Source organism: Cheilinus undulatus, linkage group 8 (assembly GCF_018320785.1).
Source record: "Cheilinus undulatus linkage group 8, ASM1832078v1, whole genome shotgun sequence".
NCBI lineage: Eukaryota > Metazoa > Chordata > Actinopteri > Labriformes > Labridae > Cheilinus > Cheilinus undulatus.
The window spans coordinates 53079988-53090451 of NC_054872.1; the positions used below are offsets into that span (position 1 = coordinate 53079988).

Below are 10464 nucleotides of genomic sequence, written 5' to 3' on the forward strand. Positions count from 1 at the left end.
GTCCTAGGCCTTTCATCTGATGGACTCCAGAATTTTTTTGCATAAACTAGACTACCTGGAGATCTAAAGTTGAGCTCTGCAGGAGTTTTCACCAGTAGGCAGGGCCGTAATAGGGGCCCGATTTTGCCTTATTTGTGATGTGATTTTACAGTCAAAGTTACACGACAAGGCCTTATAACCTTTTAGTGCTTATGTCAATCATCACCAAACGTCACATGGATAATCACACACTGGTCCTGAATACAACCATGCATCAATTACATCACTTTCTCACAGCGCCCCCTTCTGCCAGGTGAAGATTTACACCCTTAATTTTTCATGACTGTTTTATGGGTTGTCACAAAAAAATTCACCAAAAATCAATCGTTCATCCTAGGCCTATGATTGTCGCTGTGCTTATGGATCATCATCAGAGCTACAAAAAAGTCATTTTGACCCATGCCAAAATCCCAAAAGGAAGTCCACTAGCTCCGCCCCAAATCCAATATACCTCCATTTTTTGGCTGGCTATAGCTGCAGAGCTCTGTGACCTGCTGATGTCAGCTTCTCGATGTCCTCCTCCTGAACCTCCTTCCTCCTCTCCTCTTTCCTCCTCCTCTTCTTCACCTTCTCCACCTTCTCACCTGGAGGAGACTCACCTGACGCCATGTTGGAGGAGGAGCCAAGCAGGTGTTACACCTGATGGATCCTGTTAAAACAACATCTTTGAAGAATCTGACTTTAAAGACATTCAAATGACCATAAAATCAGCTATTCCTAACTATTAAGTCTCTCCTGGACGTTTTCTCTTTAAAGCTTGTCAAACATCGACCCTGTGGTTCACAGTCAGGCTCTAAACATCCTTTAATCAGGACGACCTGGGCTGGAAGAACATGTGTGCTGCAGTAATGTCACTGGAATTAAAACAAAGTTATGGGACTGAAAAACAAAAGAAAACAAAAACTGAACAGAAATTAAAACTCAATGATTTTATGTTTTAAACACAGTCAAGTCAAAGCCTGGGTTTATCAGGGTCCAGTCTCTGGGTTTATCAGGGTCCAGTCTCTGGGTTTATCAGGGTCCAGTCTCTGGGTTTATCAGGGTCCAGTCTCTGGGTTTATCAGGGTCCAGTCTCTGGGTTTTTAGGGGCCCTGTTTAACTGCCTCCATGTTTACTCTCTGTTATTTGTCTGATCATGGAGAAGGTTCATGAACATTATCTAACTTGAACAGATGTCTCATGTCGTGTCTGTAATCTGGACTCTTCTACTGAGTTTAACAGCCTTATATTGAAGCTAACAGCGCCCTCTGCTGGAGGAGGAACATGCCACTCAGTAACCAGAAACATGATTGAAGGACATTGTTATGAATTTCCCATGCTGTCAAAATGGCGGCATCTGGTGGCCGAGAGTGATACAGCTCTGAAAGGGGCAATAGTAATAATTGCTGGCAGGTGTGACAGCCACACAGGTGTGCCTGCAGCTAGAATCAAAGCTCAGCACAGTCAGAGCAGAGGTCTCTGACTTCAATCCACTGTCCCAGCCATGCGTCCTTAAGAAAGTAAGATTGTTACCTTGTTTTGTTGTATTTTCTTTACCATTTTATGTTAATTTATATCAATTGATACTTGATTATTCCAATTTATGTTAATCTATTACTTTAATTGTTTGTTAACACAGATACCATGGTCTGGATGGACAATAAAACTCAAAAGTGTTCCACTTGTTACTGACTCTTTAATTTGAGAAAACTAAGGTGGTCAGCTCCTATAATAAGAACCAATAACAAGTTTTAATAGACATGTCTGAGGATCTGTGAGGGACCGTTAAATCAGCTGTTTGGACATTCACTTCTTCTTTCACTCTTTTAGGTTTGTTAAAGTATCGTCTACTGAATCTCACACAGTTAAAACTACGGCAGCACTAAAGGTTGACTGCAAAAAACATTTAACAGGATACAAAATAAAATAAATCAAATAAAACACAAGGACTTTTTAGTATGGCTAAATACATTATTAAAATCAAAAATGTCTTTAAAAACCAACATTTGATAAAGTAAAACACAGAAACGATTGATCAAACAAAATGTCAGTGAAGAACCGAGATATGCTGATAAAAATAGAGGTAATCTGATTAATCTGAGGTCAATTTGAAGACAGTTTTTATAACTGAATGAAAACAGATTCAAACCGGATCAATGAATTTAAAATAATTTCTCATTGAAGGAGCAGAGGGAAAGTAAAGAGATGATTATAATGTAGGAGATGAAAGTGAACTGAAACATTAAAATGTGCATTATTAAAATCATAATAAACAATAATCCAGATTATTTCTATTTATCACTATTTATCTATTTTTATTTATCTCAATTAGGGAGATGTTTTTACTGACCCTCAGGGCCACCGTAGTTTCCCATCCTCTTTGAAGGATCCCTCTGCTGGAGTAGCTAGTGCACCAATCAGAGCGTGGTTTCATAGTTTTTTATTGATCTTATGTAATATTCTAATTTTCTGAGACACTGAGTTTTGGGTTTTCTTATCTGTGAGCGATAATCATCAACATTTCAAGAAATAAAGGCTTGAAATATTTCACTCTGTGTGTAATGAGTCTTTATAATATACAGGTTTACCTTTCTGAAATGAGGGACAAAAAAATGGAACTTTTTCATGATATTCTCATTTTTTAAGCTGTACCTGTATGTATACAGTGTTGCACCTCTTCAACCTTGCAAATGTTCAAAAAAGAGCCAGTCAGAAAATTTGCTCCAAAATATGTTCATACAAAAATATTTATTTAAATCTGTTTCTGTTGCCTGGTTACCACTGGAAGGCCACGCCTCTAGACAACTTCACAACCCTGCGATTTTTATTGAAGGCTTGATGAGACAAGCTCCTCCCCATGCTCAGTGTTTCCATGGAAACCATAATTAATGATCCGAATGATCATCAGGAATCACGATCAATGGTTCTACATCACTGAACAGAACACAGATCCCCACCTGCCTACAGGAGGCGTGGCCTTTTTGATCACACCTGGGCTGGGAGCCTGTGGCTCCTGGACCAATGAGGCTTCACTGAAAGAAAACGACCAATCAGGTGTCAGCATTCAGGTCTGTGTTTACAGTTGGTGTGATTGACGGCTGTCAGTTACCTTTCAGTGGGCGGGTTCTCCCTGTCTGACCACAGCTCACCTGAGCCGTTCTCCTGAGTTCTGCTGCGACCTTTGATAACGGAAACATCAGGAGACATCAGAGAACATTTGGAGAACATCAGAAGAACATTTAGAGAACATCAGGGGACATCAGAGAACATTTGGAGAACATCAGAGAACATTTGGAGAACATCAGAAGAACATTTAGAGAACATCAGAAGAACATTTAGAGAACATCAGGAGACGTCAGAGAACATTTGGAGAACATCAGAAGAACATTTAGAGAACATCAGAAGAACATTTAGAGAACATCAGAAGAACATTTAGAGAACATCAGAAAAACATTTAGAGAACATCAGAAAAACATTTAGAGAATATCAGAAAAACATTTAGAGAACATCAGGAGACGTCAGAGAACATTTGGAGAACATCAGAAGAACATTTAGAGAACATCAGAAGAACATTTAGAGAACATCAGAAAAACATTTAGAGAACATCAGAAAAACATTTAGAGAACATCAGAAAAACATTTAGAGAACATCAGGGGACGTCAGAGAACATTTGGAGAACATCAGAAGAACATTTAGAGAACATCAGAAGAACATTTAGAGAACATCAGAAGAACACCTGGGATCATCAGAGAACATCTAAAGATGACAGAGAGATGCAGCGTACTCACAGTTCTGCCACTGGTCGTTCCCCTCTGAACTATAAACAAAAAAATAGAGAAGTCTAAGGGTCTCAAACTGTGGTTCCAGACCTGTCAGTGGTCTCAGCTCATCTCTTCACTATTACTGTTACCTGTGAGGTACTGGGCTGGTGAGGCCAGATGCTACATTGGCTCCTCCCCTCATGGTGACCTGCTCTGTGGAGGGTGAAGAATGATGGGAAATGAACTCATGTGTCCTGACCAGGACTCTACTAAAAACCACATAAAGACCTGTACCACATAAGGACCTGTACCACATAAGGACCTGTACCACATAAAGACCTGTACCACATAAAGACCTGTACCACATAAAGACCTGTACCACATAAGGACCTGTACCACATAAGGACCTGTACCACATAAAGACCTGTACCACATAAGGACCTGTACCACATAAAGACCTGTACCACATAAGGACCTGTCCCACATAAAGACCTGTCCCACATAAGGACCTGTACCACATAAGGACCTGTACCACATAAAGACCTGTACCACATAAAGACCTGTACCACATAAGGACCTGTACCACATAAGGACCTGTACCACATAAAGACCTGTACCACATAAGGACCTGTACCACATAAGGACCTGTACCACATAAAGACCTGTACCACATAAAGACCTGTACCACATAAGGACCTGTACCACATAAAGACCCGTACCACATAAGGACCTGTACCACATAAGGACCTGTACCACATAAGGACCTGTACCACATAAGGACCCGTACCACATAAGGACCCGTACCACATAAAGACCTGTACCACATAAAGACCTGTACCACATAAAGACCCGTACCACATAAGGACCTGTACCACATAAAGACCTGTACCACATAAGGACCCGTACCACATAAAGACCTGTACCACATAAAGACCTGTACCACATAAAGACCCGTACCACATAAGGACCTGTACCACATAAGGACCCGTACCACAGTGGAAGAGAAACAAACCTAACTTGATCTTGAACCTTTCCAGTTTTAGTCTCCAGTGAGAGTGGTGATGCATTGTGGGACGGTTCAGTAGGACCGGTCTGCTCCTGATTCAAACTCTAAATTCCGACCAGTCCTCCATAGATACCTCTGTATGAAGGATCGGGTAGACTAAATGTGACGTCAGATTAAGGATGGATGGTGGGAGAGGATGTGGTTTGGACTCACCTGGCCCTTCCCTCCCTTCATGATCTGGTTCCTGATTGGACACTCGGCCTGGACTCTGTGTGACATCACTCTTCCTGTAAGGAGGGCAGGGCTGATTTAGGATTTAGTTTGAGCACATGGCTGCAGGTAGATGCTACCTGGGCTGCTTCTATTCACTGGAGGGACATGTCTATATGGTAGCCATCTTGGAGAGGGGTCACTGCATCACTTTATTAATGACAGCAGGAGGTCTAATAGAATCAAAACATTCAGTCATGATTAAAATGTTCATAACTCACTGAAATGTTTTATTTTCCTTTTTAACTCCAGATATCATGTATTTATGTTTTTGTTCCTATATATTTATGATCTAGGATTCTTGCATCAATAAAAAAACAGTTTTCCATACCAAAATGCTCTATCCAAGATCAAATAGCATTAAAATATAGTTCCACCTCCATAGCTTTATAGCAGCAGCTTTACCCCTCTCCAAGATGGCGTCCTCGTAGTCACATATCACAGACCTGAAGGTGAAACCTACATGCCTATAGACTGATCACTAATCCAGGGAAGTATTGATTGATTTCATTAACAATGATTGGTTGTTACCTGGCATGATGTCCCAAAGGTGGGTTGTGAGGGTGTGGTCTGAGTGGGCGTGGCCTCTGGGTGTATAGATCCTGCTGCAGAGCGGCGGTCAGGTGTTCTACCAGGACGATCTAGAATGTGACTAGAGGGATCCTAAAGTTCAGAGACAGACAGGCACAGATTACGCCTGCCACGGAGTCCATCATCCACCTCTCCAGTTTAAACGTCTGAACTGACAGGCGTTTAGGAACGCCACAGCAGTTTGAAGTTTAAACTTGTTTATCGTGGCTGTGAACGGGGCTTCACTGTAAACACAGACACACCTGTGGAGGTAGACTTCTGTGTTGTTACCTGGTAGTGAGTGAGTGCGCTCAGAGCCTCCTTGTAGAGCTGAACAGCCTTCCTCTTCTTCCTCTGCCTCAGGTAACACTCTGCTAACGCCTCACACACCTGAACCTGGGCCAGGTGGTCGTCTAGGAGACAGACAGGGAGGAACATTAAAGAGATGTTTAGTTTAAATATTCAAATCTGTCTCTTCCAATCAGCTTCATCGCTGACAGAGATCGACCTCGTCCACCCCCCAGAAATCCTGTAGCACAAATTATTCACTAAGGTTGTCAACATTTTAGATTCTTGTTGATGCCACAGCTAAAATGACAGAGTCTGGATGGCATCAAAAACACTAGAGCCCTGATGAAAAAGCAGATCTTTGGTTCACATTGGACACAGGAGTTTTTTCGCAAAATGTTAACTAAAAAAAATATAAATTAGCCAATAGGGTTGTAGGACTTATGCTTTTATTGCAGTTATGATGGTACTCAGTGATTTATGTGTATAAACATGACTGAATCTATAATAAAGATGTAAAAAAGAGCAGAGCTTAGGTCAGGGATGTACCGGTGTCTTTAAACCCTTGCAGAGCATGCATGAAGCTCTCTGCTGCCTCCTCTTCATCGCCCAGCTGACTGCACGCGCCAAGTTACTGAAACACCGTGCCTGGTCACCACGGCAACCCAGAGAGCCTGCACACACACATCTATAGTGGTGATCATAGTAATTGATTGTTGATCTAAAGTATTGATCAATGGTTGACTCACCGTACAGCCCAGCAGCGAGGCGGTGGTACGTCACGGCTGCTGTGTACTGGCCCTCAGCGTTTAGAGCCGCTCCAAGGTTGTGCATCACTTTGGCCAGCAGAGGGGGCTGCTGAGCTGAGGGCCTGAGAGCCTGACGGAAAGTCAGAACAGCCTCAGGGAAACACCTGAGACGGCAGTAAGACACTCCCACTGACAGGTACAACTCACCTGGACAGAAGCAGCATGAGAACTGATTTAGATCAATCATTCAATCAATCAATCAATCAATCAATCAATCAATCAAATAAAGAGTGCCGTAGGCTATTCATGTAACATTTAAACAGCAGGATGTATATGAAAGGGAGCATGCTGAACCCTATCATGCTGCAGTCGCTGTTGATTACCAAGAATCCCCAGGTCAGAGATGCTCTCAGTCAAACTCAGACACTCTGTCAAGACGCCGATGATGTCGTCATTGCTGAACTAATCTGATTGGACCATGTGACTCCCTGCTTCTTTGAGGGCAACAGCTGCAAAATCCAACACGGCCGCAACATGGTAACTCTCTGCAGCACGCCGGAAACTCTGGACTGCCTGAACCGGGTCCTACAAAAAACACAAATCCACAAAACTACAGCATCACCAAACAGTATGGGTTGGTTTAGAACAGCTCAGTCCACCTCTAGTTGTAGATCTAAGTGTAGCTGTAGTCCTATGTGTGGTGCTGTAGTTGTAGTTCTAAGTGTAGTTGTAGTCCTATGTGTGGTGCTGTAGTTGTAGATCTAAGTGTAGTTGTAGTCTGATTTATGGTGCTGTAGTTGTAGATCTAAGTGTAGTTGTAGTCCTTTCTGTGGTGCTGTAGTTGTAGATCTAAGTGTAGTTGTAGTCCTATGTGTGGTGCTGTAGTTGTAGATCTAAGTGTAGTTGTAGTCCTATGTGTGGTGCTGTAGTTGTAGTTCTAAGTGTAGTTGTAGTCCTATGTGTGGTGCTGTAGTTGTAGATCTAAGTGTAGTTGTAGTCTGATGTGTGGTGCTGTAGTTGTAGTTCTAAGTGTAGTTGTAGTCCTATGTGTGGTGCTGTAGTTGTAGATCTAAGTGTAGTTGTAGTCTGATGTATGGTGCTGTAGTTGTAGTTCTAAGTGTAGTTGTAGTCCTATGTGTGGTGCTGTAGTTGTAGTTCTAAGTGTAGTTGTAGTTCTTTCTGTGGTGCTGTAGTTGTAGATCTAAGTGTAGTTGTAGTCCTATGTGTGGTGCTGTAGTTGTAGATCTAAGTGTAGTTGTAGTCCTATGTGTGGTGCTGTAGTTGTAGATCTAAGTGTAGTTGTAGTCCTATGTGTGGTGCTGTAGTTGTAGATCTAAGTGTAGTTGTAGTCTGATGTGTGGTGCTGTAGTTGTAGTTCTAAGTGTAGCTGTAGTCCTATGTGTGGTGCTGTAGTTGTAGTTCTAAGTGTAGTTGTACTCCTATGTGTGGTGCTGTAGTTGTAGTTCTAAGTGTAGTTGTAGTCCTTTCTGTGGTGCTGTGGTTGTAGTTCTAAGTGTGCTGATGTTACCTGTGTTTGTTTTACCTGTGCTGATGTTACCTGTGGTGATGCGAGTAGAACGCTGAGGCTCCAGGCCATCAGCAGCATCCGGCGGTTCCTGTGGTGCGCACTCAGAGCATCGAGCGGGTGCAGGATGGCGTGCTGCCGGTCGAGGCTGATGACCACGAGGATGAAGGCGGCAGCGTGCATGGCAAACAGCTTCAGGAAGCAGAGCAGCTTACAGAGCACATCTCCTCCGTACCACTGCACTGTCACGTTCCAGACGGCGTCCAGAGGCATCACCACGAACGTCATCATCAGGTCGGCTGACGCCAAGCTCAGCATCAGCGGACGCAGGTGAGATGCCAGACGACGGCCACGCCCACACCACAGACTGACCAATAAGGCGAGGTTGCTGCAGGCTGCAAACAGGAAAAGGATGAAGGTGGCACCAACACGGAACTGAGCAGCCCGGGTGAAGCTGGGAGCCTCCCAGTCTGAGAGAGCTGGGAACTGGGAAGTGTTGGGAGAGAGTGGTGGAGGATGTGATGAAAGCCTCATGATGGGCCAATCTCCTGACATGCTGCAGAGCCAATCAGAACACACAGTAATATCAGTGTTAGTCACTGTAATTAATGTGGTGATGACCAAAATCAACAGAGAGCCAGACAACTCACCACAAACACACCATCTCCACTGTGAAGCATGGTGGTGGCAGCATCATGCTGTGGGGAAGCTTTTCAACAGCCAACCCTGGAAGGCCAGTGGAAAAGACTGGCATTTCTAGCATGCTTGGACCAGAGCATATGCTATGGAACTGCACAGGCTGACTGGAGAGGGAGTGATTTGGTCTTATGTGGATCGTTGTGCAGACAAAATATGTGTAAATTGTAGGTTACAAACAGTCTTATTTGTCATAATGGATCAGCACCAGGCTGGGTGTTATGTGAGTGTAAAGGTTGAACCCAGGATGCGGAGACGGAGAGCAGTTTTGAACAGGTTTATCGTGCAGGTAAGTGGGAACAGGAGGGGGGGGGGGGTTCCAAGAGTCCGAGAAGGTGAGAGAGTGCTGGAGCTGGCTGCGGTGATCTGGGCAGGAGGCACTGGAAGGGAATGGAGAGGCACGTTAGAGGAGAGCACAGGAATAAACAAGCACTAGAGAATACTCAAAATTCTCAATAGAAAAAACACTGGTGAACTTCTCTGGAGGAATCTCGTGAGAGAAGGAGCCTGGAGCTAACAATTACCGTGAGGTAAGTAAGGCGAGACTCAGGCGCTGTAGAGAGCCGCAGCAGGTCTTAAGTAGTGCTCTTGATGCATGATAAGCTGCAGGTGTGAACTCTCCACAGCACCGGGGGGGGAAGGGGTGGAAGCCTCAGGAAGAACAAAGAAAGTTAGCAGCCAGTCACAGCCTCCGGAAACCGGAAGTTTCACAAAATAAAACAACTAAACAAAGTAAAACACCACAGTACCCCCCTCTCAACGGACGCCTCCTGGCGTCCTGCCAGGCTTGTCCGGGTGCTCCCTGTAGAAGTCTCGTAACAGGCTGTCATCCAAAATCAATTTTCTGGAGATCCAGGATCGTTCCTCCGGACCATACCCCTCCCAGTCGACCAGGAACTGGAATCCCCGGCCTTGGGGTCGCACATCCAGGATTTTGGAGACAGTAAAGGCAGGATGGTCATCGATGATCCGGGGGGGTGGAGGGGCGACGGTCGGAGGGCTCAGGTCACTGGTGGATACAGGTTTCAACAGAGATACGTGGAACGTGGGGTGGATCTTCATAGACTCGGGGAGTTTAAGCTGCACAGCAGAGGGGTTGATGATTTTGGTGATTTCGAATGGTCCAACGAAGCGGGGGGTATGTTTTCTGGATTCTGTTTCGAGAGGAAGGTCCTTGGAGGAGAGCCAAACCTTCTGGCCAGGACGGTATTCAGGGGCAGGAGTGCGGTGTGCGTCAGCTGATTTGCGATTGCGCTCCTCCGTGCGCGAGAGCGCAGCCTTGGCTGACCGCCACACCTCTCTGATCCGCTGAAGGTGTTGCTGCACAGAGGGTACCGATGCGGAGGCTTCTTGCTCGGGAAACAAGGGGGGCTGATAACCCAGGGAACACATGAATGGAGACATGCCGGTAGCCGAACAGGTGAGGGAGTTGTGAGCATATTCGACCCATGGAAGGTGAGAGCTCCAGGCGGTGGGGTGATGAGCAGCCACACAACGAAGAGCAGCTTCTAAACTTTGACTGGCTCTCTCAGTCTGACCGTTACTCTGCGGGTGATAACCGGAGGACAGGCTGACCGTGGC

General features: G+C 44.8%; 1 protein-coding gene across 1 annotated transcript; it reads right to left on the reverse strand.

The window, feature by feature from the left end:
• Positions 1 to 6690: 6690 nt before the first annotated feature.
• On the reverse strand, positions 6691 to 9015 carry LOC121513250 (gonadotropin-releasing hormone II receptor-like). Its single transcript, XM_041792859.1, has 4 exons — positions 8838 to 9015; positions 8221 to 8743; positions 7046 to 7247; positions 6691 to 6869 (listed from the first exon to the last, which is right to left on the reverse strand). The coding sequence occupies exons 1-3, from the start codon at positions 8948 to 8950 to the stop codon at positions 7125 to 7127; spliced, it is 759 nt and encodes a 252-aa protein (XP_041648793.1). The 5' UTR covers positions 8951 to 9015; the 3' UTR covers positions 6691 to 6869; positions 7046 to 7124.
• Positions 9016 to 10464: the final 1449 nt, after the last annotated feature.

Coding starts and splice junctions, on each gene's coding strand:
- LOC121513250 (XM_041792859.1), bottom strand. CDS start 8,950: ATGCTAGAAATGCCAGTCTTTTCCACTGGCCTTCCAGGGTTGGCTGTT. Junction 8,744..8,837: donor GTGGAGATGGTGTGTTTGTG/GTGAGTTGTCTG, acceptor TTGGCTCTGCAG/CATGTCAGGAGATTGGCCCA. Junction 7,248..8,220: donor TTCTACTCGCATCACCACAG/GTAACATCAGCA, acceptor TGTTTTTTGTAG/GACCCGGTTCAGGCAGTCCA.